At 40.2% G+C, this 27,446-nt stretch overlaps 2 protein-coding genes across 2 annotated transcripts in view; both read left to right on the top strand.

Annotated features, from left to right (window-relative positions):
- Positions 1-27,446, top strand: part of SNAP91 (synaptosome associated protein 91) — a 166,466-nt gene that overhangs the window by 125,751 nt on the left and 13,269 nt on the right. Inside the window, exons 19-26 of the mRNA XM_052645916.1 lie at positions 114-191; positions 351-422; positions 833-916; positions 2,151-2,234; positions 12,154-12,288; positions 13,825-13,974; positions 18,787-18,817; positions 19,687-19,798. Of these exons, the coding sequence (XP_052501876.1) occupies positions 114-191; positions 351-422; positions 833-916; positions 2,151-2,234; positions 12,154-12,288; positions 13,825-13,974; positions 18,787-18,817; positions 19,687-19,798 (746 nt within the window). The remainder of the gene's footprint in view (positions 1-113; positions 192-350; positions 423-832; positions 917-2,150; positions 2,235-12,153; positions 12,289-13,824; positions 13,975-18,786; positions 18,818-19,686; positions 19,799-27,446) is intronic.
- LOC128053398 (putative tRNA (cytidine(32)/guanosine(34)-2'-O)-methyltransferase) lies at positions 3,255-4,238 on the top strand. The gene has a single exon (XM_052645917.1). The coding sequence runs from the start codon at positions 3,255-3,257 to the stop codon at positions 4,236-4,238; it is 984 nt and encodes a 327-aa protein (XP_052501877.1).

Raw genomic sequence — 27,446 nt, 5'->3', positions numbered from 1 at the left:
CCATTTGCAGCTCGTTTCAGAACTCTTCCAAAAATGCTCACCCGCAACTGGAAAGAGGCGGTTTCTGGCGGGTCCGTCCCGTTGAGTAAAGGCATGTGTGTTCTTGGTCTTAGATTTGTTTGAGTCTGCTCCTGAAGTCGCCCCCGCGCCTAAGCCAGAGGCTGCTCCTAGCATAGACCTGTTTGGGACAGGTAAAGCCAAAGCCCCCTTTCTTTACGTGAGTTTGCCTCGATGATTTCATGAAAAAGCCCTTTGTCCACCCCTGTGATAATGCACTTGTTAGATTTCTGACTGTGATTTCAGCTCTCTACTCACTTCTGCTTGGTTTTGGTTTGTTTCACTCTGGGAAGATGCTTTCTCCTCTCCACCACAAGGGGCCTCTCCTGTGCCTGAGAGCTCTCTCACTGCTGACCTCCTATCCGGTGAGTGTTTCTGCCAAGGTCAAGCCTTCCGAGATGTTTTAGTGGTAGGGGTGGGGGTGGAGGGTATGTGTGGAAAGACAGATGCAAAGATATGAGAGTTGTCTTGAGTTCTTTTACACTCAAAATTCACTTAAAAATCTCATTTTTGGTCCATCCCCAATTGATGACCCCTATATTTCAAATTTGCTGCCAACTGAAAAGAGAAAAACTCCTTTTCACACTACATCCTGTGACCTCAGGGGGTCAAGTTTTATTTTCTTCAGTGAAATATGTATTTTTAAATCTGTTGGCTTAGAGGATAGATCTTCCTGCTGTTCGACACGAAATCTCAGGAAGCTATTTGTCGAGGCTCAGGGTTTCATTTTCCTTTGGGTGACGTGCCCTTTGTCCTGTTATGTGCTTTGCTCCAGTGGATACGTTTGTAGCACCATCTCCTGCAACCACTGCCTCGCCAGCAAAAGTGGATTCTTCAGGTGTGATAGACCTTTTTGGGGGTGCGTATCTCTCCACCTTCAACACTCACAAAATCCTTCCCCCACCCCAGAATAGTTTTGAGATTTTGTACTTCATTTTTTTTTCTTTTGACTATGTGAAGTTATTTTCATCTTTTAAATGTGAACTTAGGTTTTTAAGATCTTTCCATTTCTTTGTCATCATCATCTTCATCCTCATCAGCTCATCCTGTTTTTTAGTGCATGTCCTAACAAAACCAGATGATTTTTCTTTTGCAGTCTTGTGTTTTTAACTTTTCATTCATCCTCATGTAGAATCAACTGATTGGAATTTCCTGCTACTGCTCTTCCTTGGTGATCCTGATCTGTCAGCTAAATCAACGTTTCCAAGTTCTTTAAAGCAATATAAACATAGATAATTTGGAATTGAAAAAAGATAAGCCAGTCAGAATTGAAAGCATAAGCTCTAGATGTATTGCATTATTCCATAGTGTTTATTTATGTTGAGTTTAATGTTCCTAAATCCTCCCAGAGAACTAGAAGATGTTTCACTGACTTAAATGCATTTTTCTTTTCCTGTATGCTATTGGAAGAAAGGCAGATGTACTGAGTTAACTCTAGAACTACTCATTTGGATGATACATTCAGTGTCTTCTGTTAGCAGTAAATTTATTGGGGAAAGTCCACGTTTGGAGTGATTTCTTTATGGATTTCCATAAATGTGTATGCTGTGGGCTAAAATACCATCCTTAGCAAGTGAAACCCACATTGAATAGTTAGGATACATTGACGCTTTATGGTGAGTGTCATGAAAGGAATATGAGAGGTACAAAGGTGTCACACTTTGTGACATTCAGAGGCTCAAAACCTGTGGCAAAATCATTAAACTTTGATACAAGCAGGGCAGCTGCTGCCTGAATTAAGTTTGTTAAATTTTGTTTAATGGAGTTCTAATGGGAGGGGATTCTTTGCTTTGAGCCAGAAGCTTTAAAACTTTGATCCTGTTTTGACAGATTATAGGATTTAGCCCATTAAAAAAGAAGAAAAATAATTTTCTTACTCTTACAAAGAGGTGTTAATTTTTAAGTATCCTAGAACTCTTCTTCTGAGAGAATGAACCGGTTAGGGCATAATTCAGTCCATTCAGTTATTTCACATATCCACAGGAGACAAGCTTACCACAGAGTGTCATGTCTGTGCATTTCTCCGCAAATCACTTCCCTTACTTACTGTTCACACTCTTTTACTTTTTTGCTGCATAATGGATAATGGGTAGATGCATTCGGAAGTAGTGCTTCTGAACCCCAACCTGCACCTCAGGCTGCTTCTAGCTCGTCAGCATCGGCAGACCTACTAGCTGGTAATTAATTGCATTAAAATAAAATAGTATTTTATGAAAGTTAAGTTTGGATATATTTTTATAAGTAACAGATAATATATAAATTATAAGGTGCATGTCTTCTTTTCCTTTTAGACATGAAATTGAAAATAAGACATTGTATAATAGAAAGTTGATTATTTCCCTGGAGTTGATGAGATTGGTCTTAAAATCACAGTTGTATGCAAGCCACCCCTGCAGCTCATTAGATGCTCTTAGTATGCCTTACTTTCAGTTAGCATGTTTTTTATTAAAGAAATAATATGCTTAATTCAGCATTTTTTATCTTGTATTGCCCCCTCCTTTTTTTAAAGGAATTTGTGGGAAAGGTACCATGATATTTGACAGTTAGGTCTGAAATATGTGAATACTCTTAAGAGAAGCTTTTCTACATTTCCACCATTGGTTAGATTTTTTTCCCCCTCTTTTTTTTATTGGAATATAATTGCTTTACAATGCTTTTTGAGTGAATAAAATTGTATGTAAATACAAAAGGAAATGCAATAAAAATATAGCATAACTAAATGTTAAAATGATTTTTAGAGATCTTAAACCAAAAATTAAGGAGCATCTCAAAATTGGGGAGAAAGCACTATCAAAAATTAGTATATGAGTTCTTGTTCCTCGCGATGTTTCTGCCTCGCTGTGCGAGACCGGTAGCCTCTGCTCGCGCCCATTGCATGTTGGGAACGGCAGTTCGCCTGACTGGCTACGTCGCCATAAGATTCCGGCATTCGTGTGGTAAGTTCAGGTCTGCTATGCCTTCGCATGAGCCACTGTGTTCCACGATGACAGGCGTGGCATACTCTGGTCCCCGTTAGGCATGCGCAACAGGCTTTTGGAGTGACTAAGGAAAATAAACCGAAAACCTACGACTTCTCACGGGCTTGCGCTCTCGCCGAGGCTTGTGCTGCTCACGGACCGGCTGTCTTCGTTCCTCTTCTCCCCACTCCAAAAGTTTGAGCTTACTGTTGACAGGCCCCTGGGCCAACGGTGTGTGAGATGGGACGGTCGTCAAAGGACAAGCGAGATGTCTACTGTCACCTAGCCAAGGAGAAAGGCTGGCGCGCCCGCAGTGCCTTCAAGCTGTTACAACTTGACGAGGAATTCCAGCTCTTCCAAGGCGTGACGCGAGCGATTGACCTGTGTGCGGCCCCAGGCAGCTGGAGCCAAGCGCTGAGCCAGATTGGGGGCCAGGGTTCTGGCCATGTGGTGGCTGTGGACCTTCAGACAGTGGCTCCACTACCAGGTGTGTTACAGATCCAGGGGGATATCACCCAGCTGTCCACTGCCAAGGAGATCATCCAGCACTTTGAAGACTGCCCCGCGGACCTAGTGGTGTGTGACGGGGCTCCTGATGTAACCGGCCTCCATAATGTTGATGAGTATACGCAGGCCCAGCTCCCCCTAGCTGCTCTGAACCTTGCTATGCACGTCTTGAAGCCAGGGGGCTGCTTTGTGGCCAAGATCTTCCGAGGCCGGGATGTGACACGGATCTACAGCCCGCTGCGTGTTTTCTCCAGCGTGCTATGTGCCAAGCCCAGGAGCAGCCGAAATTCCAGCATCGAGGCCTTTGCTGTCTGTAAGGGTTACGACCCCCCTGAGGGCTTCCTGCTGGACCTGACCAAACCCTTGCTGGATCACTCTTTTGATTTCAACCAATTGGATGGCCCCAGCTGCATCATTGTGCCATTTGTGATCTCTGGGGACCTGAGCGCCTATGATTCAGACTGCAGTTACCAACTGGACCTAGAGGACAGCTCAGAATACAAGTGCACTCCACCTAGGCAGCCCCCCATCTCACCACCCTACCAGGAGGCGTGCACATTGAAGAAGAAAGGGCAGCTGACCAAGGACAAGGAGATCCGCCCCCAGGACTGCCCCATGAGCACAGTGGACAGGATGCCCCAGTCCCTGGCTGCTCCACAGCGCCGCACCCTGCAGCCCTCTGAGGTGGAAGACAGTGGAGTGAAGTATTCCTCTTAACGTGTTAAGTTAGCCGACAATCTGATAAGGACTTGGGAAGCTGTTTGCTGTCAAGAAAACCAGAACTTGAGTTGATGAACTTGTTTTCAAATATCTCCTCAACTGGTCTAAACATACAAACTCCAAGTGGGAACCTCCAGCAGCTGCCACGAATAAGAGGAAAGAAACATCCCAGAATGTCCATCTTCACTACAGAGGGGATTCTTGAGTGGGGTCTTGCTTCTTCTCTAAATCTTTGCAGCCATGGGTCCTGAATATGTCCAGAACACACCCTGAACAAGCAGGGTTCTTAACCTTGGGTAGAAGGCAGGGGTATCTGTGAACTTAATGGAGGGAAACATTACATTTTTATTTTCGCTAACTTAAATTTTAGCTTTACTCCAGAATCTGAATGCTGGCAGCAAATCAGAATTGTAAAATTACTTTTACAGTAGTAAAAGCAGTGTCTGTAACTTTTCCACCAAAAGAGGTCACAGTTACTTGTTTAATGTTATGTTATAGTTGTGGACATCTTGAAATACTGTTCACATTGGTCACTACTTTAAGATCTTTTTTAAAAAATTTGTCTTTTTGATTAAAAGATAATTGCTTTGCAGAATTTTGTGATTTTCTGACATATATCAACAGGAGTCAGCCATAGGTGGGGTCAGCCATAGGTGCGCCAAGGTCCCCTCCCTCCAGGCCTCCTTCCCAGCTCCCTCCACATCGCACACTTGTCACAGGAATTGTCACAGCACCCCTGTTTGACTTCCCTGGGTCATACAGCAGGTTCCCGTTGGCTGTCTATTTCACATGTGGTATTGTAGGTTTCCATATTGCTCTCTGCATACCTCTCACCCTGTCCCTCCCCCACTCCCCCATGTCCATGGGTCTGTTCTCTGTATCTGTTTCTCCATTGCTTCCCCGAAAGTGAACTCATCAGTACCATCTTTTTGGATTCCATATATGTTTGTATCCATATGATGTTTGTACTTCTCTTTCTGGGTTGCTTCACTGTGCTATGGGCTCTAGGTTCGTCCAACTTTTTGGAACTGACTCAAATGTGTTTCTTTTTATGGCTGATGGTATTCCATTGTATATATGTACCACAGCCTCTTTTCCCAATCATCTGTGAACGGACATCTAGGTTGCTTCCATGTTCTAGCTATTGTAAATAGTGCTGCAGTGAACATTGGGGTATATGTGTCTTTTTCAGTTTTAGTTTCTTCAGAGTATATGCTTAGGAGTGGGATTGCTGAGTCATATGGTGGTTTTATTGCTAGCTTTTTAAGGGATCTCCATACCATCTTCCATAGTGGCTGTATCAGTTTACATTCCTACCAGCAGTGCAAGAGGGTTCCTTTTCTCCACATGCTCTGTGGCATGCATTGTTTGTAGACTTTTTGATGATGGCCATTCTGACTGGTGTGAGGTGGTATCTCATTGTAGTTTTCATTTGCGTTTCTCTAATGGTGAGTGACGTTGAGCATCTTTTCATGTGTTTCTTCGTCATCTGTGTGTCTTCTTTGGAGAAATGCCTTTTTAGTTCTTTTTCCCACTCTTTGCTTGAGCTGTGTTTTTCTGATTTTGAGTTGTATGAGCTGCTTGTATATTTGGAAAATTAATTCTTTGTCAGTTATTTCATTTACTTTTATTTCTCCCATCCTGTTCAGTTCAGTTGCTCAGTTGTGTCCAACTCTTCGAGACCCCATGGAAGCATGCCAGGCTTCCCTGCCCATCACCAACTCCTGGAGCTTGCTCAAACTCATGTCCATCAAGTCGGCGATGCCATCCAACCATCTCATCCTCTGTCGTCCCCTTCTCCTCCTGCTCTCAATCTTTCCTAGTATCAGGTCTTTTCCAGTGAGTCAGTTCTTTGCATCAGGTGGCAAAGTGTTGGAGTTTCAGCTTCAGCATTAGTCCTTCCAGTGAATATTTAGTACTGATTTCCTTTAGGACTGACTGGTTTGATCTCCTTACAGTCCAAAGGATCCTCAAGAGTCTTTTCCAACACCACAGTTCAAAAGCATCAATTCTTCGGCCCTCAGCTTTCTTTATAGTCCAACCCTCACATCCATACATGACTACTGGAACGATCATAGCTTTGACTAGATGGGCCTTTGTTGGCAAAGTAATGTCTCTGCTTTTTAATATGCTGTCTAGGTTGGCCATAGCTTTTCTTCTCCCATTCTGAGGGTTGTCTTTTCACATTGTTTTTAGTGAATAAGATCTTATAACTTGATGTACTAATAAAAAAATTCATATATTGTAGCAACCCCCCAAAAAAATTTAAGTGTGTAATTTAAAACTCAAAAACAAAGACTAAATGCATAATGTCTTGAAAGGACACATATCCCAGAAAAACTAGTTGTTATTCATTTACTTCTAGAGCTATGACATAATTGCAATTCCAGAATTGAACTGTGAATAAAATATCACCTTAGTCTTCTCCTTGAGTAAAAATTTCAGGTTCTATTTGGTGTACCTAGTGTGGTGAAACTAGAGAACATTCTAGAAGAGGCAACTTCTTTGTCCAAGGAGGACAGGCTAACAGAATAAATCTCTCCAAGTCGTTGAGGTTGCTTGTGGAATACAGGTATCACCCACATCTCAGACAGAGTCTGGCTGGAAACTTGAGAATTATTATAACAAATGAAATGTTATTTCACCCAGTGAAAAGTAAAACCGTCAAATTCCTCTCATGAGATACCAACTGAAGATACAGATGTTTGAAAGATGGAGACAGTTTCCTGGATGGCCGTGTAAAAATGGACTGTTAAAGGAGATTAGGTATGTTGAGGGATATGCCTAACTCCTGAGGTTGACATCAAACAGGGAGAGCATTTTCTTCCATAAGAAACAATTCTGGGATGACAGCACCATAATCTGTATTAGCATAGGTCTGTGCCTGTTCCTAGTTTTAATTCTACAGGTTTGGGAGAATAACATCCTGCAGTAGGAGGGAGACCTTTCATAGTTGTGCATTTTCTGTTAACCATATGGCACAGGTAGCTTTTCAGGGCCACGGAAGTCCTTGAACTGATTTAAAATATAAAAACTTTCAGTGTGCAATTAATAACAGTTCCCAATAACTGGTATGGTCTATAGAGGACCAATCATTTCATCTCTGGGGGTCAGAAACAGAACAGACAGAAGGTTCTCAGGCTGTTATTTTTATAAATAGTGACTCTCTCAGATTGATTTTAGTAAATGGACTTAATACCTGTACCACTGAGAATAAAGGAAATGACAGCATCTTTAACATAATAGAGCACATGTGAGTGTGGGGAAATGTGTGTGGGAGTGTATTTATCTACCAGTAATTTTAACGTGGTACTCCCTTGACCCAAGTGATGTGTGTAGATGACGGCTGTCAGTTTTGATATGTCTCTATTAATAGAACTTCATTAAGTGTGTAGGCCATTCCCCTGTAGAGAGATACATTCAAAAGACTGATCATCTTTGATAAAAGGCAGTATGTCTGCAGCTGGTGATTTATGTAGGACAGCTCAAACATGTCTGCGGGACATCTGAGACATATATATATAGGCAGGAAGCCTAGTAGCTATTACTTTATTTTCAGTTGCACAGACTTTCTTAATATGATTCAGAACCAAAGAGAATGAAAAAGTCATCATTAGTGTTCTCTTACTCCTTACCTCTACTCCAAGTCTCTCAAACTTTTCACTTAACAGGAGTTCTCCAAACTCCTTATTAATGCCTATCATTTTCCTGCTTAACTCTTCCTTTAGAGTAAAGTGACAGATTTTTCTTCCTTAACATAATAATCAGTTGGTTATTTTATATCACATTATAGCTTTGTAATTAGTCTAGGTCTGTGAAGGCACCTGCTTCATAAGAAGTGAGTATAAATGGGGAAAAGCCATCTTTCCAGATCTCTTTTGACTTTATAAACCTACCAGAAGGGGATAACTCTGGCCTCACTCCTGGCTGTAGGAAAGAGGCCAGGTAGTATTGTGGAGAAGAACCAGGGTTCTGGAAGATTCCTTTCTGAAATCCTGGCTCTGCACTTGCCATCAGGTCACCTGAGTCAAATTATTTAACCTCTCTGGCCGCAGTTTCCTCATTCATGAAAATTTCTGGAGTGATTGTGAGGCTTAAATGAGCGAATATATGTCTGAGGTTGAATGATATAAAATTGATATTTTTGTAGGATCAGAATCGTCAAATATTGGCAATGTATGTGGCTCAGATAGTTCAACCTAAAAAAATTGCTCAGATTGTGCCTGTCTTTTGGTGACCCTCATGCCAATTTTGGCTAAACCTTCACTTTCATAGAGAAAACAGTGATTTTTTTTTTCATTAAATAGTGTTATCTATTCATCTATGGGAATGAACCCCTTACCTTATGAAACTCAGCAGCACTAAGCAGTTGAGCCCAGGGTAAATGCACATGCTTTTTTCTTTTTATTACTGAGTCACGGGTGGTATATTAACTTCCCATTGCATCTTTTCTAGCTGTGAAAAGATAGGATTGAATCAGCTGGTCTTAATGTCCTTTCCAACACTGATATGCTGTGACCCTATTATAAATTGTCCTTTCTTGACCAAATTTTAAGAAACTGATCGTCAGGTACAGTTGTTTCCATGTTCACCTGTAACAAAGAGAACCACACCCTTTGCCTAGATTTCCGACTGCTGTATTCCAACTTGTGGGGGATGTTTCCAAGAAGTCAGCCTTAACACAGCAACCAACTTCCCTAAAACCAAAATGGTCATATCCTCAAAAATAATTGGATTTATCCCATCTTCTAGTAAAGTAATGCTCAAAATTCTCCAAGCCAGGCTTCAGCAATACATGAACCGTGAACTTCCAGATATTCAAGCTGGTTTTAGAAAAGGCAGAGGAACCAGAGATCAAATTGCCAACATCTGCTGGATCATCGAAAAAGCAAGAGAGTTCCAGAAAAACATGTACTTCTGCTTTATTGACTATGCCAAAGCCTTTGACTGTGTGGATCACAAGAAACTGTGGAAAATTCTTCAAGAGATGGGCATACCAGACCACCTAACCTGCCTCTTGAGAAACCTGTATACAGGTCAGGAAGCAACAGTTAGAACTGGACATGGAACAACAGACTGGTTCCAAATAGGAAAAGGAGTACGTCAAGGCTGTATATTGTCACCCTGCTTATTTAACTTCTATGCAGAGTACATCATGAGAAATGCTGGGCTGGAGGAAGCACAAGCTGGAATCAAGTTTGCCAGGATAAATATCAATAACCGCAGGTATGCAGCTAACACCACCCTTACGACAGAAAGTGAAGAATAACTAAAAAGCCTCTTGATGAAAGTGAAAGAGGAGAGTGAAAAAGTTGGCTTAAAGCTCAGCATTCAGAAAACGAAGATCATGGCATCTGGTCCCATCACTTCATGGCAAGTAGCTGGGGAAACAGTGGCTAACTTTATTTTTCTGGGCTCCAAGATTGCTGCAGATTGTGATTGCAGCCATGAAATTAAAAGATGCTTGCTCCTTGGAAGGAAAGTTATGACCAACATAGATAACATATTCAAAAGCAGAGACATTACTTTGCCAACAAAGGTCCGTCTAGTCAAGGCTATGGTTTTTCCAGTAGTCAAGTATGGATGTGAATGTTGGGCTATAAAGAAAGCTGAGTGCTGAAGAATTGATGCTTTTGAACTGTGGTGTTGGAGAAGACTCTTGAGAGTCCCTTGGACTGCAAAGAGATTCAAACAGTCCGTCCTAAACAAGATCAGTCCTGGGTGTTCACTGGAAGGACTGATGTTGAAGCTGAAACTCCAATACTTTGGCCACCTGATGTGGAGAGCTGACTCATTGGAAAAGACCCTGATGCTAGGAAAGATTGAGGGCAGGAGAAGAAGGGGACGACAGAGGATGAGATGGTTGGATGGCATCACCGACACAATGGACATGGGTTTGGGTGGACTCTCAGAGTTGGTGATGGACGGGGAGTCCTGGCGTGCTATGGTTCATGGGTCGCAAAGAGTCGGATACGACTGAGCGACTGAACTGAATTGATCCCATCTTCGCTTCATTATGATATTTTTAAATATCTACAGGATGTCTTATCTTCATTTAGGAAGGTTACATGATTCTTGAATCAGTTGAATACTGCTAAAATAACTTCTGGTAGTCCCTATGAATTTTAGAGAGCATCTTCTAATAGGTAACAGTTCTCCAAGTTGCATTTTTTCATACATAAACAAGGAAACCTAAGCCAATGTCACTATCCATTTCCAGGGACAGCATGACTTTCTGGTTAGAAATAGTAACTGAAGAATTTCAGTGGAAGTCACTTCCAAAATTATAAATTGACTGTTACGAAGTGTAAGCTGAAGGTTTTTTGTAAGCATTCTTTATGTTTTTTGGCAAGCATTTTGTGAAGAAAAGATATAGCTAGATAAGAAAAGAATACATTTATATATATATTAAATATATACCCAAACTGAGTATAAAAAAGACTTCTTTAATTTTGATACATAGGACATCATCTAATGTCTTCTTAAGGAGTCACTTTCTTCATGAAAGTGAAAGTGAAGTCACTCAGTCGTGTCCAACTCTTTGTGACCCCATGGACTGTAGCCCACCAGGCTTCTCCATCCATGGGATTTTCTAGGCAAGAATATTGGAATAGGTTGCAATTTCCTTCTCCAGGGGCTCTTCCCAACCCAGGGATCAAACCCGGGTCTCCCTGATTGCGTGCAGATCCTTTACCGTCTGAGCCACCAGGGAATCCTTGCATCTTTTTGTACAGAAGCAATACAGTGAGCTCTGCTTCTGTCTGTTGATTGAGAGCAGTGATTTACTTCCAGGCTTCAAAAGAGAAACACTTAATTTGAAGTCTGCTTTCTCCTCACCTTCTAAATTCAAAAGTACCTTTCTTTCAATAAGTGTTAATTCAGTGTTTTAGACATTTGACTGAGTATTCGTGGAAAAGATGAAAAAAAGACAGTTCCTGACACCAAAAAGCCACCCCCAGGGTGGGGACTTGGGGTGAAAATAAAGTATGGTGTACAGGTAGGGTGGGGAGATGTACCAGTGCTGAGAACACAGAGGCAGGACACATCACCCACGTATACCAGGTGTGGGAGGGGTAAGGTTGTTGTGGCTGGTAGCTGTGGGTGGCAGTAGAAGGCAAAGAAGCCCTCCTGGGGCTGGTATTTGACTCATTGTGATATATTATGGCCGCAACTGAGTTTGCAGGGAGGGGAGAAATGGGTCCAGAGACAGATGCGCTTGTTTGCCATATAAAGGAACCCACATTATATGAATCTGAAAGTTCTGGGGAGCCCATGAAGGATATTAGAGAAGTAACTTCGTCAGCATTTTCTACTCAGAAAGATCACTCTGGCTGCACTGTAAAGGCTAGGTGGGAGGAGCTACAGATTAGAGGCAGAAAGCCGCTTCGTGTTGTATTGAGTGAGCCTAAATTTGTCAATGGCGGCAATGGGACTGGAACATATAAGAAATATATTGAGGAGTTGATGGCAGGATACATGCATATTTTTCTGATTTGCATTTTATTATTATACTGAGCCAATGTGTAAACTAAGCCTTTTCGAGGAACCTGGTATTGTGATTTGAAGAAAGAAAATTTAAATACAAAAATACCTATCTGAAGTTTAACCATAGTGAAACCATCTCAGCTTTATGTACTCCATCATAACGGTAGATTGGATTGCTGCAGGTTCTCTTAACAGGGACATAAAGTCTTATGTGCTCTCTGATTTCTAGTTAAATTAAATCTCTCATTATTACATGTCAGATTTTGAGATACTTGAAAAACTATTCCACCTGCGTTTCATTGCCTTCTCATCCATATGCACTCAATACCTTTTTGGTCTTCTGTTACTTCTGCTGACTCTGTTTTATTGGCCTTTACCTATCTTTAGTTGTTTCTGCTTATATTTTTCTGGGACTATTTTTTCCCAGGATTTGGGGGTTCTTTCATGGCTCCTTCTCCATCGCCAGTGACTCCAGCTCAGAATAACCTGCTACAGCCCAATTTTGAGGCAGCTTTTGGAACAACGCCTTCAACTTCTAGCAGCAGCTCCTTTGATCCTTCAGGTGAGGCAGTGATTTTTCAAATATTCTTTTTATTTGTTCTGTTTCTAAAATGCACCACCTCAGGTTCATGTGATATCAGGAAATTTATAAGCAAATATTGAATGAAGACCTGGTTTTAAAACTGTTCAATAAACCTCTCCTTCTGTAACCTAAGTAAATATTTTCCATACATTTTGGTGGCTTTAAGAATAACCTGCAGTCCCTTTCTGTTTTTGTTTTTTTATTTTTTAGCAGAAATTTAACTTAACATGCTCACCATCTGTTTGCATGAGCTTATATGCACATGGTTTGGAGAAAGTTAAGGGAAAACAAATACTTTGTGCTAAATCTTTGTGCAGTATCTCAATGTGTAGACACTCCCACTGCTGTTGCTTACACTCTCTGAAGTTTGCCTGGCCCTCTGTTTGATGAAGTTGACACGAATAGTATTCTTTGCCTGCCTTTAACCTTTCATCCTGCTGTCATTTTGTTTGTATTTTCTTCCATTCTACTCTTCTCATGCTGGGTCCCTACTACAAATTTTCAATTGGTGAGTTTTTGGTAATTGTGTTTCAGAAACACCCTAACTATATCCTCTGCCTGACAATTTGGTTGCTTCCATTGCCAGTGCTGAGTTGAATGCTGTCCTTTTTTTAATTTAGAATTATTGTAGAGTGGTGTGTGTATGGTAAATATGCATTGTTTTTTTATATATAAAAAAAATTAGCAACCATAAAACTTTTGATATAGGTATCAGCAGAAGCTTTTGTACAAATCCTATGAGCCAGCATTTTTGAGTAGTCTTTCTGTATTCCAGGAACTAAACAAATGGTCATTGGTTACATGCTGATCAGGAACCATCAATAATAGCATGATTCTTAATACTGAGAATAGCATATATTGTAGCTATGCCCTTAAAGTTAGAACCAGAAGTGACTACTACAATGAAAGAAACAAAAATCAAAATTCTTACTTCTACAGTATGTTTTTCAGATATTTATTAATAGGTACTAATCATCAGATCAGATTTTATTCCAGCACTGATTTCATAGGAATTAGGAGATTTGGACTTTCTTTCTCATTTAAGAATTTTTATAAAAGTAAGCATTGTAACTACCACATATTGAATGCCTATTTTGAGTGAGCATTATAGTAAAGGCACGACGTATATCATCTAGTTTAATCTTCACAACAAATCCATGTTGTAGTTGTGCTCTTCTCACTTACAGGTAATAAAAACTCAGTCGCTTTCTCAAAGTCACACATTAGTGAGGCAGGCAGCTGACATGAGCCCAATTCTGATTCCCAAGTCTGTGTTCTTTGCTGAACGTTACACAATTTTTTTTTTCCACTTTCATGTTCATTAGTATTTCCATACTTTATGAGTAGCCATATGTAGAGATGTTTTTTGGTGTTGTAGTCATTGAAAGTATGGATTAAATGCCTTCTTTGGTAAGATTGTAAATGTACTTGTTTCATTCTTTTTCAAAAGAGTTTCCCTTTGATTTTGCATATTTCTTTTGCAATTATTCTGAATCTATTCTATTTGATTTCCAGTGTTTGATGGTCTAGGTGATCTTCTGATGCCAACCATGGCACCAACTGGGCAGCCTGCACCCATCTCACTGGTATCACCAAGTCCTGCAATGGCGGCAAGCAAAGCCCTTGGGAGTGACCTTGACTCATCTCTTGCCAGCTTAGTTGGCAGTGAGTAATAGAATAGTTTCTTCAGCAGAATCATATATGAATTTTTTTCTCTATATATTTTTTTGTATGTATAGTTTCTGGATTCACTTACAGGTGAGTATGTCAAGGAGTAGACAGAAATTCTTAGTGTTTTACCCAGTACAATTCCTTGGAAGATATACAGTCCCTGAGCCATTGTCTCACAAGCGACATGGAGGCCACTTTTAATCTGAATTACCAAAGGTGTAATTAGAGAGCATGTAGAGTGAAATCTAAGTGTTATCTTAAATAAATACTTAATTTTTTATTTCATTTGGAAATAACATATTTACCAATTGAGTATCCAAGTTAGTTTCAGTTACTCATTGAACAAATATTTATTGAGCACCAGGCAGTCTTCCAGGCTCTAGAGATAAATCAGTGAACAGGGCAGATAGAAATTTCTGTTCTTACAGTGCTTAGCAGGGCAGAGACAACATTAAATATTTTCAAATAAATAAATTCTCTAATATGTTAGGTTGTAAGTGCCATGAAGAAAAAACAGGACAGCCAGAGAGGGTTTGTAAGTGCTACAGAGTAGCCCTCACTGAGAAGGTAAAATTTGTGCTAAGATTTAGAGGTAAAGGAATGAATCATATGGATATCTGAAGGGAAGAATTTGCAGGCAAAGGAGATGGCCGATGCAAAGGCACTGGGACAGATGATTGCCTGGCACACTCAAGGAGCTCCATGGACATTAGTGACTGGAGCTGGGTAAGTGAAGGAGAGAATCCTAGGAGATGAGGGAGCTATGACAAAGATTGGCCTTGTTTTAACTCTGAATTCAATTCTTTTGTTAAGATGAATGGGCTTACCATCACCGATACCTCGATACCTTTTGTTTCACTCAAGGCTATATCAAAAGGTTATCAGATCCCTGGGACAACTTTTATCCTGTGTAGTATTCCTGCAGACATATTTTTGGTTTCCCATTCCTATGATTTAAAGAAGACATTTCTCCAAAGAATGTATACATATGGCCAATATACATGTGAAAAGGGGCTCAACATCAGTCATCTGTGAAATGCCTATCCAAACTGCAGTGAAATATTACTTCACAACCATTTTTTGCCATTTAGTTGCTATATCATGTCCATCTCTTTTGTGACCCCATGTACTGTAACCCGCCAGGCTTCTCTGCTGTGAAATTCTCCAGGCCAGAATATTGGAGTGGGTTGCCATTTCCTTCTCCAGGGGATCTTCCCAACCCAGAGATCGAACCCAAGTCTGCACTGCGGGTGGATTCTTTACTGCTGAGCCACCAAGGAAGCTAGTTCACGCCCATTCGGAGGCTGTAATAAAAAAAGGAGATCATAACTAGTCTTGATGAAGACGTGGAAAAATTATCCCTTATGATTATGCAGTGGAAGTGACAAATAGATTTAAGGGCCTAGATCTGATAGATAGAGTGCCTGATGAACTATGGAATGAGGTTCATGACATTGTACAGGACACAGGGATCAAGACCATCACCATGGAAAAGAAATGCAAAAAAGCAAAATGGCTGTCTGGGGAGGCCTTACAAATAGCTGTGAAAAGAAGAGAAGTGAAAAGCAAAGGAGAAAAGGAAAGATATAAGCATCTGAATGCAGAGTTCCAGAGAATAGCAAGAAGAGATAAGAAAGCCTTCTTCAGCGATCAATGCAAAGAAATAGAGGAAAAGAACAGAATGGGAAAGACTAGAGATCTCTTCAAGAAAATTAGAGATACCAAAGGAACACTTCATGCAAAGATGGGCTCGATAAAGGACAGAAATGGTCTGGACCTAACAGAAGCAGAAGATATTAAGAAGAGGTGGCAAGAATACACAGAAGAACTGTACAAAAAAGATCTTCACAACCCAGATAACCATGATGGTGTGATCACTAATCTAGAGCCAGACATCCTGGAATGTGAAGTCAAGTGGGCCTTGGAAAGCATCGCTACGAACAGAGCTATGGAGGTGATGGAATTCCAGTTGAGCTGTTTCAAATCCTGAAAGATGATTCTGTGAAAGTGCTGCACTCAATATGCCAGCAAATTTGGAAAACTCGGCACTGGCCACAGGACTGGAAAAGGTCAGTGTTCATTCCAATCCCAAAGAAAGGCAATGCCAAAGAATGCTCAAACTACTTCACAATTGCACTCATCTCACCCACTAGTAAAGTAATGCTCAAAATTCTCCAAGCCAGGCTTCAGCAATACGTGAACTGTGAACTCCTTGATGTTCAAGCTGGTTTTAGAAAAGGCAGAGGAACCAGAGATCCGATTGCCAACATCCGCTGGATCATGGAAAAAGAAGAGAGTTCCAGAAAAACATAGATTTCTGCTTTATTGACTATGCCAAAGCCTTTGACTGTGTGGATCACAATAAACTGTGGAAAATTCTGAGAGATGGGAATACCAGACCACCTAACCTGCCTCTTGAGAAATCTGTATGCAAGTCAGGACACAGCAGTTAGAACTGGACATGGAACAACAGACTGGTTCCAAATAGGAAAAGCAGTACGTCAAGGCTGTATATTGTCACCCTGCTTATTTAACTTATATGCAGAGTACATCATGAGAAATGCTGGGCTGGAAGAAACACAAGCTGGAATCAAGATTGCAGGGAGAAATATCAATAACCTCAGATATGCAGATGACAACACCCTTATGGCAGAAAGTGAAGAGGAACTAAAAAGCCTCTTCATGAAAGTGAAAGAGGAGAGTGAAAAAGTTGGCTTAAAGCTCAACATTCAGAAAATGAAGATCATGGCATCGGTCCCATCACTTCATGGGAAATAGATGGGGAAACAGTAGAAACAGTGTCAGACTTTATTTTGGAGGGCTCCAAAATCACTGCAGATGGTGACTGCAGCCATGAAATTAAAAGATGCTTACTCCTTGGAAGAAAAGTTATGACCAACCTAGATAGCATATTCAAAAGCAGAGACATTACTTTGCCGACTAAGGTCCGTCTAGTCAAGGCTATGGTTTTCCCTGTGGTCATGTATGGATGTGAGAGTTGGACTGTGAAGAAGGCAGAGCGCTGAAGAATTGATGCTTTTGAACTGTGGTGTTGGAGAAGACTCTTGAGAGTCCCTTGGTCTGCAAGGAGATCCAACCAGTCCATTCTGAAGGAGATCAGCCCTGGGATTTCTTTGGAAGGAATGATGCTGAAGTTGAAACTCCAGTACTTTGGCCACCTCATGCGAAGGGTTGAGTCATTGGAAAAGACTCTGATGCTGGGAGGGACTGGGGGCAGGAGGAGAAGGGGACAACAGAGGATGAGATGGCTGGATGGCATCACTGACTCCATGAACATGAGTCTGAGTGAACTCCGGGAGTTGGTGATGGCAGGAGGCCTGGCGTGCTGCGATTCATGGGGTGGCAAAGGGTCGGACATGACTGAGCGACTGAACTGAACTGAACATTGCTGGGGAGAATGTATTGATAACATTGAGCGACTGCCATGAAAAGTGATTTGGCAGTTTCTGGAAATGTTAAACATACAGTTACCATTCACCAGAGAGGGTACCAGGTGACTCGCCTAGAAAGCTCTTCCCCAGATCTCTGTGCAGCTTTGCACAAGCTTCACCCCATGAGGCTTCTTTGAGCACGCTATTTAATCCTTCTGCCCCCACTCTCAGCCTGACCCACCAGCTCTCTCTTACCCTGTTCTTCATATTCATTTTTCCATAGGCTCACTGTATCCCCTCTAGTAGCTTATATACTCTTCTATTATTTTGTTGTTTTATCATCCATCTCACCCCAAGAGAATGCAAATTCCTCTGGGACTGGGATCTTTATTTGCATCACTGGCTTATCTCATGTGCTTAGAACAGTGCCTGGCATATGGGGACTCAGTAAATATTCGCTGTAGTAGTAAATGAATTGAGATTAAAGCAGAATGTATTAACCCATTGGATGAGGATTTGCCAAGACAACTCACATAATTCGTAGATTCACTAGAAGGACCCAAGGGAGTCAGCACATGGCTGTACTCCCAGCTGAGATTACAGCAGAATTGTAAGGATACACAGCTGGATCCTCAAGGGAAAAGTCCAGAAGAATCCACACATGGACTTCCTTATGCTCTCTCCTCACTAGGAGTGGAAGAACACACAAACATGCAACAACACACACCGTTTTCTGCCCAGGAAAGCCCTTTATAAAGATTCGGCATCCAAGGCTTTTATTGGATCCTCATCCTGTAGGCACTCTGCCTAACATGTACCAAAATACCAGCCAGTCTCCTGAAAGGAAAGCAGATTTTCAGCATAAACCTAGTTGCTTCTACAGTTCAGACAATTGAGCCACGCTTATCATTAGGAAAGTATTATCTCAGTGTAGAGAACAGTTTGGCTTCCCAGGTAGCTCAGTGATAAAGAACCTGCTGGCCAATCATCCCTAGGTCAGGAAGATCCTTTGGAGAAGGAAATGGCAAGCCACTCCAGTATTGTTGCCTGGGAAATCTCATGGAGTCTCAAAGAGTGGGACATGACCTAGCCACTGAGCACAGAGAACAGTTTATATTAGCCAAGTTCCCAGCCACGCAGGCCTAAGATAGCAATCTCAAGCCTCCTAAGTTCACACATTTCTGAATACCGATTGCCTTGAAAGTTTGATCCTTAAGAATAACGTGAGTGAAAGAAAATGTTGGACTTGTGAATATGTTTCCTAAAGTGGTTTCTCTTCTGTAAAACTAAATGCAGTCATTTGTATGCAAAATATGGGCTTTTTTTAGACCTCTGATTCTTTGATCTTTTAAATGTCATATCATTTAAGCTGAGTATAGACATTTAAATTCTTTTTTCTCTTATCCATTTATAGATCTTGGAATTTCTGGTACCACATCCAAAAAGTAAGTATTTTTGAAACTGTCTGGTTTTCTTATGACAGTGTATTTGTACTTGTTTGAGACTATCAAACTTTGTACTTAATGGAGTATTACACATTCTCAGGCTAGGTAACTTCTAAATTGGTTTTTATTTCATTGTCAGTTTTTGTTTTTGTTGTTATTCTACTGGAATCTCTATTCCACTATTGACTCTTCAATGAAAAGGAATAATCTGTTTCAGCCTCCAGATTCACACTAAATTATATCTAGAAATACTTGGGAATTGTGGTTTGAATACTTTAATAGCTTTAAATTCTAGATTCATTGTAATATTCCTCACTAACATTGATTTTAGAAAGTGTCTCATGGAGTCAGTTCTAAGGAAGAATAGTAAAAATGACAATGTACACTTTTTTTAGATGCATATTTCAACATCTCTGAAATTGGGATGCATATAACAATAGATATAATCTTATAATCACTGGAAGGCAGGTGGTAGTCATGATTCAATTGTGTGAAACCTTCTGTTGAAGCCACTAAGATCCAGAAAGTGCCATCATGGATTCATTATCAGTTCAGCAAAGGATACACAGACACAGTATTTATGACTTACTTGGAAGTTTTTGTAACCAGTGATGAATTCAGTTGAATTTTGTGGCACATTTTTCCATGAGCAGTGACAGGAAATTCCTGTTATCACTAAGGTCAAAACTCTTATTGATTTTTTTGTCAAATATTCTTAAGCTCTCTTAGATACAATATGGTAAGACTCTTCCATCTGTTTTATCCCATTCTCTTTATTACTTCTTGACCCCAAATAAAAATAAACATTTAAGGAGCCACATACTGTTCTTTTCTGATTGTGTGTGTGTGTTTTGCATGGTTGATTTTAGGGGAGATCTTCAGTGGAATGCTGGAGAGAAGAAGTTGACTGGGGGAGCCAACTGGCAGCCGAAAGTAGCCCCTGCCACCTGGTCAGCAGGCGTTCCACCCAGCGCACCCTTGGTACGTAGCTCCCAGAGGCCAGGGTGGTGCAGGCACTGTACCAGTTTCCAGGTGTATGGAGCAGGGAGCATGTTGTTGAATTTTGCTACTGATGTTGTACTTCATGATCCATGTTGAAGAAATGGAGCAAGATGCAATATTTACCAAAAGGCAAATTTCATTGACTTTATATTTACTAAAGATTATGACCTAGCTTTTTATTTTAAGTATTTCAAAATAGTATTTATACTTTTTCAGACATTAGTTTTTTATTTCTATAATTATAGAAATGATATTTCAATATTTTGAAACATGTAATACCATTGATCTTTATCTATGTTTTTATCACATCTCTTGCCCACATTTCCTGATGGTCATAAATAATGAAGACTTTTATTCTTAGCAGAAAGAGTGAGCTGTTTTCTATTGTGTACCTGAACTTTCATTTAAAAACCCTATGAAGTCTTCTCACTGTTTTTTAAATTTGAAACTACTATCACCACCTTTCCTATGAAATTTAAATAGGTCTCATTTCTGTATCCCCTGGAGTAGAAAATAGCAACCCATTCCAGTATTCTTCTCTGGAGAATCCCATGGACAAAGGAGCCTGGCAGGCTGTAGTCTATGGGGTTGCAAAGAGACCCAATTGTGAAATAACACTTTTGTTTTCAATACTATTATTATTAATTGAACTACAACTTAAGTGGTAGTTTCTAAAGGAAAATATCTTCTCAGACTTGGTTTCCAAAACCCACTTCCTCTGGTCTCCCCATTCCACCCCCTGGTGTTGGTAAGAGAGCAGGAAACTCAAGGACTAATACTCTCTTCCTTTGGTGAGTTCAAAGTCTGAAAGAACTTAATTTTAAGAAGTGATTTCCAAAAGATAACAATGAGAAGATTGCCTATTATATCTGGATGTTTACCTTTTAAAATCTTTCTTTGCATAAAACAATGCTTGAAGTGAAGTAAACTCACTCAGTCGTGTCCGACTCTTCGTGACCCCATGGGCTGTAGACTACCAGGTTCCTCTGTCCATGGGATTTTCCAGGCAGTAGTCCTGGAGTGGATTGCCATTTCCTTCTCCAGGGGATCTTCCCAACCCAGGGATTGAACCCGGGTCTCCTGCATTGTAGACAGACACTTTACCATCTGAGCCACCAGGGAAGTCCAAAAACAGTGCTTAAGAGGGCCATTTTTATATTTATCTATAAGTAAAGTTCCATTTTAAATAATTTAATAATAATTTAATAATTAAGGTTCCATTTCAAAGGATACTTGGTAGAAAACTACCCATCTCTTTCAAACTGACCTATGGGTCAGGAAACGAAGATCATGGCATCTGGTCCCATCACTTCATGGGAAATAGATGGAGAAACAGTGGAAACGGTGTCAGACTTTATTTTTTGGGGCTCCAAAATCATTGCAGATGGTGACTGCAGCCATGAAATTAAAAGACGCTTACTCCTTGGAAGAAAAGTTATGACCAACCTAGACAGCATATTCAAAAGCAGAGACATTACTTTGCCGACTAAGGTCCGTCTAATCAAGGCTATGGTTTTTGCATTAGTCATGTATGGATATGAGAGTTGGACTGTGAAGAAGGCGGAGCGCCGAAGAATTGATGCTTTTGAACTGTGGTGCTGGAGAAGACTCTTGAGAGTCCCTTGGTCTGCAAGGAGATCCAACCAGTCCATTCTGAAGGAGATCAGCCCTGGGATTTCTTTGGAAGGAATGATGCTAAAGCTGAAACTCCAGTACTTTGGCCACCTCATGCGAAGAGTTGACTCATTGGAAAAGACCTGATGCTGGGAGGGATTGGGGGCAGGAGGAGAAGGGGGCGACAGAGGATGAGATGGCTGGATGGCGTCACTGACTCGATGGACGTGAATCTGAGTGAACTCTGGGAGTTGGTGATGGACCGGGAGGCCTGGCGTGCTGTGATTCATGGGGTTGCAAGGAGTCGGACACGACTGAGCAACTGAACTAACTAATGGGTCAGGAAGATCCCCTAGAGAAGGAAATGGCAACCCACTTCAGTATTTTTGCCTGGAGAATCCCATGGACAGAGGAGCCTGGTAGGCTACAGTCCATGGGGTCGCAAGAGTCGGACCCGGCTTAGCGACTAAACCACCACTACCATGCCCAGGATAACCATATAATTTATTGTGCAAACTAGTGCTCTTTGAAGGTAAAAGGAAGCATAATTGTTACTCTGTGACCCCAAGCCTGTGTCTGGTGGCCCACATAGATGCTGAGACCATAAGCAGGTAGCACTCTGGGCCTAGGCAGCTGCATTCCATTCTTTATTTTCTTAGTCTATTTTTTTTGAAGTATAGTTGATTTACAATGTTGTGTTAATTTCTGCTGTACAGCAAAGTGATTCAGCAAAGTGATACAGAATATGTATATATTCTTTTTCATATTCTTTTCCATTATGGTTTAATCACAGGATGTTGAATATAGTCCCCTGTACTGTACAGTAGGACTTTGTTGTTTATCCATTCTCTGTGTAAGAGTTTGCTTCTGCTAACCCCAAACTCCCACTCCATCCCTCAACTGCACTACATTCTTAAATACAAAAACAGTGTTGGGGGTAGAGGGAGAGAGACTCAATAACTCTGAATAAAATCCCTAAAGAAGGAAAAAGCTTCAGAACGCATCTTATACATCTGTTAATACTGCATATTGTCAAGAAATCATAATTTATATTATCATCACCAAATTAAAAGAGCTCATTTTTCTATTCTCTTCTATGCAAAATTAAAGAGATCTTATTTGCAGTCCTAAGTCGTTTATACTCTTCCCTGGTGGCTCAGACGGTAAAGCGTCTGCCTACAATGTGGGAGACCTGGGTTCAATCCGTGGTTTGGAAAGATCTCCTGGAGAAGGAAATGGCAACTCACTCCAGTATTCTTGCCTGGAAAATCCCATGGATGGAAGAACCTAGTTAGGCCACAGTCCATGGGGTCACAAAGAGTCGGACACAACTGGGATGCTGAGGATCTAGTGTTGCTCTTATCAGCAAGATAAAGCTGTTCAGTGTTTTGGTTGGGTTTTTTTTTCAGTTAGGGTTGCTTTACAATGTAGTGTTAGTTTCTACTGTACAACAAAGTGAATCAGCTTTTTGTGTGTGTGTGTATATATATATATATATATATATATATATATATATATAGATAGATAGATATCTCCCTCTTGGACCTCTTTCCCACCTACCCACCCCCATTCAGTGTTTTTTAACTGGTTAGTTAAAAAACAGTCATGGTGATAGCAAAGTCAAAGAAGAGGGTAGGGGAGTGGAGGGAAAGGTGGTGAGAATGCTGATATCTGGCAGATCAACCATAGGTTAAAAAAAAAAAAAAGTGTGGAGTCAGAGGTGGAGAGTAAGATAAGAAAGAAAAGTCTCAGGCAGAATCCACTCAACTGGGGATTATTGTGAACAAACTCAGCAAGACACTGGTGGCCAGGTTTCTATATGGGGCAGTTTGCTGAGTAATGAGGCCATTATCCCTGAAGGGGAACAAGGGAAAAGTATTTTAAAGACAGTATTGAGCTGGAGAGCTTCCTTGACCATCACCTCCCCTAAGATGAAGATTTTAACCATACACAGTTAAGAATTCATCAGATACTTAACGAACAACTCTTTTGCTTCTTCAGGGCCACGAGGCCACCAGTTATCTGGTTGGCAGGCAGCATCCTGGAGACTGAGATTAACATTTTCATTTCTTTTAAACCCCCAAACACCTTATTTTTGTTTATGAGGCAGAGAACTTTACACTGTTAATAATGAAACTCAAGAAAGTTAAAGACAGTAGACTTTAGCATAAAATGTCCACAGCAGCTGTAGAAAGAGAAATTAGAACAACAAAAGTAATCTTTTAGGAGGGCAGAGTTGCCTAAACAGAGTTGTAGTTCTGTTTCTTTTATTTTCCGTAACGTTTTAGGCAGCAATATGAAGGCAGTTATTTTTTCGTTGTTAACCCTCACTTAGTCACAAAACTTTACTACCATTTGCTCCATTTACTGCAGAACTATACTTCCCAATCAAAATTCTGGTTTGCTTTCACTTTAATCATTCTGAGTTTCTCTGGCTTGCATCCACCCCAGTTCTCCCATAAAATGTCTCTTGCATTTTTCTATTCCTTAAATATGTTTGAGTCTCTTTTTCTAAGGACAGTCAAGAGAAAGAAGAGAGAGCTGAGATGTGTGCTTCAGAAGCAATGAGGGAGGGTTTGCAGGTTTTCCCATTAATCTGCAGGCCTTTGTTTTTGAGTAGGACATGAAAGGGCGGATGTCAGGGTGAAGACCCTTCTGCTGCGTTTTATAGATTTTATTAAGAGACAAGAGCTAAGGTTACTTTTCTCAGTTTGTTTAAATTCCCCTTAAATGCTGCTTAAAGGTGCAACTCTAAAATTTTTCAGATGACAGCACCCAAATTAGATCTAAAAAGCTTTAACAGAACTGGCATACTATCATGGCCATCAATAGGGTTATTCATTCCTAGTTTTGAGCACAACAGACCTGCTAAGTTTCCATCAGACAAACTAGGAAGGTACTTGCAACTCAGAAGTATGTGCATTTTGTAGGCCATAGTTCTGCCCCTAAAACCAGCTAACCTTTATACGTCTATTGGTGAAACATTTTGTTGAGGATTTAAAAAGAAAATTTTTTAAACCTTAGGATAAATAATATTGAGGGGATAAATTATTGAGTTAATCTACCATTTGAAGAAAATGACAAACTTAGACTCTCTTTAAACTTTTGACCCATTTATTTGATCAGGAATATCTGCAGATTCATTTTATTTTGATAACCCTAATGATACAATTCTTGTAAAAAAAATACAGTTGTTATTGTAAGGTACAATTCTGATAAAGCAATTCCAATCAGTGATACAATTCTTGGTCTGGTGAGTAGCCTACCCGTAGACTGTTAAAATAATGAGTAGAGTGAATCTGAAATATAATATTTCTCTTATAGAGGAAGAAAAATAATTTTCCCTCTATCCTTCTAAGTTCTTAGTGGAGACTCCTGTAGTAATACATATTAACAAGAGAAAAACAGAAACTTGTTAACATGTATGCTTCATATATACATGGGAGATACCAAAGGGAAAAATGAGTAACTCCCTGAGGTGGTCTAAGCCACTGGCTTAAATAACCATCTTCAGCTAAAAACAAAAGAAAGAAAAATATAGGGTGGCCAGTTAATGGAGAGGTTACCAGGAAAAGCGGGTCAACAAAGATAAGGTCTGTTATACAGGGCTTCCCTGATGGCCCAGCGGTATAGAATCTGACTGCCCGTGCAGGAGACAGGAGTTTGATCCCTGACCCAAGGAGTCTCACACGCCACAGAGCAACTGAGCATCACAACCACCGCGCCTGTGCTCTAGAGCCTGGGAATCGCATACTGAAGCCCACACGGCCTGAAACCTGTGCTCTGCAACAAGAGAAGCCACTGCAATGAGAAACCTGCGCACTGCGACTGGAAAGGAGCCCCCACTTGCCGCAGCTAGAGAAGAGCCCATGCAGCAACAAAGACCCAGCACCCGCCAGAAATAAAGAAAGAAGTAGAATGACTGTGAAAATTCGTTCTTTACATTTAAGTCAATGACTCCTCTATTGATAAGAGATTCTCTTGTGACTTAGTCATCCTACTCTTCCTGGTACAGAAAGGGAGAGACCCTTCAGTGGGATCTCCTTTGTAAATCTAAGCACACATTACAGAAGTTCAATGTCTACTGTTCTCAGGGCTCCTCCTGCATCTGCTGTTCTTCAAAATAATCAGCTCATAAGAATCCTTGCGCCAAAAAACATATTGGGGGGATATTTTGCTACCCTTCAGTATTTTCTTTCTTTTAAAAAATGTTTTAGATAAATTTGTGTAACATTAAGTTACAACTTTAAAAGTGTATAATTCAGTGATTTTTAGTATTTTTTTGATGTTGTAAAACTGTTACCATTCTCTACAATTCCAGAATATTTTCATCACCCCAAAGAGGAACATGGTCTTTCCCGATTTTCTGCTTCTCTATTCCATGATATCCAAATATTTACTGTTTCTGTGGGTTTGCTTCTTCTGGATTTTTAATATAAATAGAATCCTACACTAGGGAGTCTTATGTGCATGACTTCTTCCACTTAGCCTAAAGTTTTCAAGGTTGATCTGTGTTGTAGCATGTAACAGTACTTCATTATTTTATGGCTGACAGTTCTGTTCTTTGGATATACCACATTTTGTTTGTTCATTCATTAATGAATGGACATTTGTGTTGTTTCCACGTTTTGGCTATTATGAAAGGTACTTCTGCTATTTGTATACAAACTTTGGTAAGGATATATGTCCTCAGTTTTCTTCGAAATATACCTAGAAATGGAAATGCCAGGACTTGTGTGACTGTTGAGATTTTTGAGGAACTGACAGACTTTTCCGCAGCAGCTGCATCATCTTGTATATTTACACCATCAGTGCATAGGGTTTCAATTGTGACTTTCATATGCATTTCCTTAATGACTAGAGATCTTGACAATCTTTTCATGTGCCTAACGGTCATTTGTATATCTTTTTTTTTTTTGAGAAATGTGGTGAGTTCTACAGGATCTTTATTATTCTGGATACTAGATGCCTATGAGATATATGATTTGCAAGTATTTTTTCACATTCTGTGAGTCGTCATCATTTTCTTGATAGTATCTTTTAATGCACAGAGGTTTAAATTCAGATAAACTCCAATTTTATCTATTTTTGTTTCTGTTGCTTGTGCTTTTGGTGTCATGTTTAAGAAACCAAGTTCTAATCCAAGGTCTTAAAGATTTATACCTAGGCTTCTTTCTAAGAGTTGTATAGTTTTATCTGTTACGTTAGGTCTTTGACCTATTTTAGGCTCATTTTCATATGTGGTATGAGATAGGGGTCCAGATTGTTTGTGTTGCATGCACAAATCCAGTTAATCCGAGAACTATTTGTTGAAAATGCTGTTTTTTCAACAGTATTCTTCACAGTCTTCTCAAATATCAGTTGACCGTAGATGTGTAGATTTATTTCCAGACTCTCTATTCTGCTGTATGGATCTGTGTGTCTGTCCTTATGCCAGTACCACAGTGTTTTGATCAAATGTAGCTTAGTTGTAAGTTTTGAAACCAGAAAGTGTGAGTCCCCCAAATTCGTTCTTCTTTTTCAAGATTGTTTTGTCTATTCTGGGTCATTGGATTTCCATATAAATTTCAGGTTCAGGTTTTCCATTTTTCCAAGAGAAGCAGTTAAAGTTGATAAGGATTGAAATTTTGATAGGAATCACACTGAATCTATAAAGCGAATTGGGAAGTGTTGTCATCTTAACAATATTAAGTCTTCTAGTCCTTAATAGATTAGATGATGTCTATTTTCCAAGTTGTCTTTAATTTCTTCAACCATGTTTTATAGCTGTCAGTGTATAAGTGTTGTACTGTCTTGTTAAATTTATTTCTAAGTGTGTTATTTCTAATGCTGTTACAGATTAAATTTTTTGTGATTACATTTTTTATTGTTCATTGCTAGTCTGAACACCACATTGATTTTTGTATATTTATTTTTTATCTTGCAACTGTACTGAACTTGTTTATTAACTCTGATGATTTTTTGCCTGTGAATACTTAGATTTTCTCTATATAAGATGATGTCATCTGCAAAT

The sequence above is a fragment of the Budorcas taxicolor genome, chromosome 9, assembly GCF_023091745.1.
Source record: "Budorcas taxicolor isolate Tak-1 chromosome 9, Takin1.1, whole genome shotgun sequence".
NCBI lineage: Eukaryota > Metazoa > Chordata > Mammalia > Artiodactyla > Bovidae > Budorcas > Budorcas taxicolor.
The sequence above is the reverse complement of the archived record's forward strand: the minus strand, read 5'-3'. Positions and strand labels throughout refer to the sequence as shown.

Bases quoted from the DNA above. Each gene is read 5' to 3' on its own strand.
- LOC128053398 (XM_052645917.1), top strand. From the start codon at position 3,255: ATGGGACGGTCGTCAAAGGACAAGCGAGATGTCTACTGTCACCTAGCC.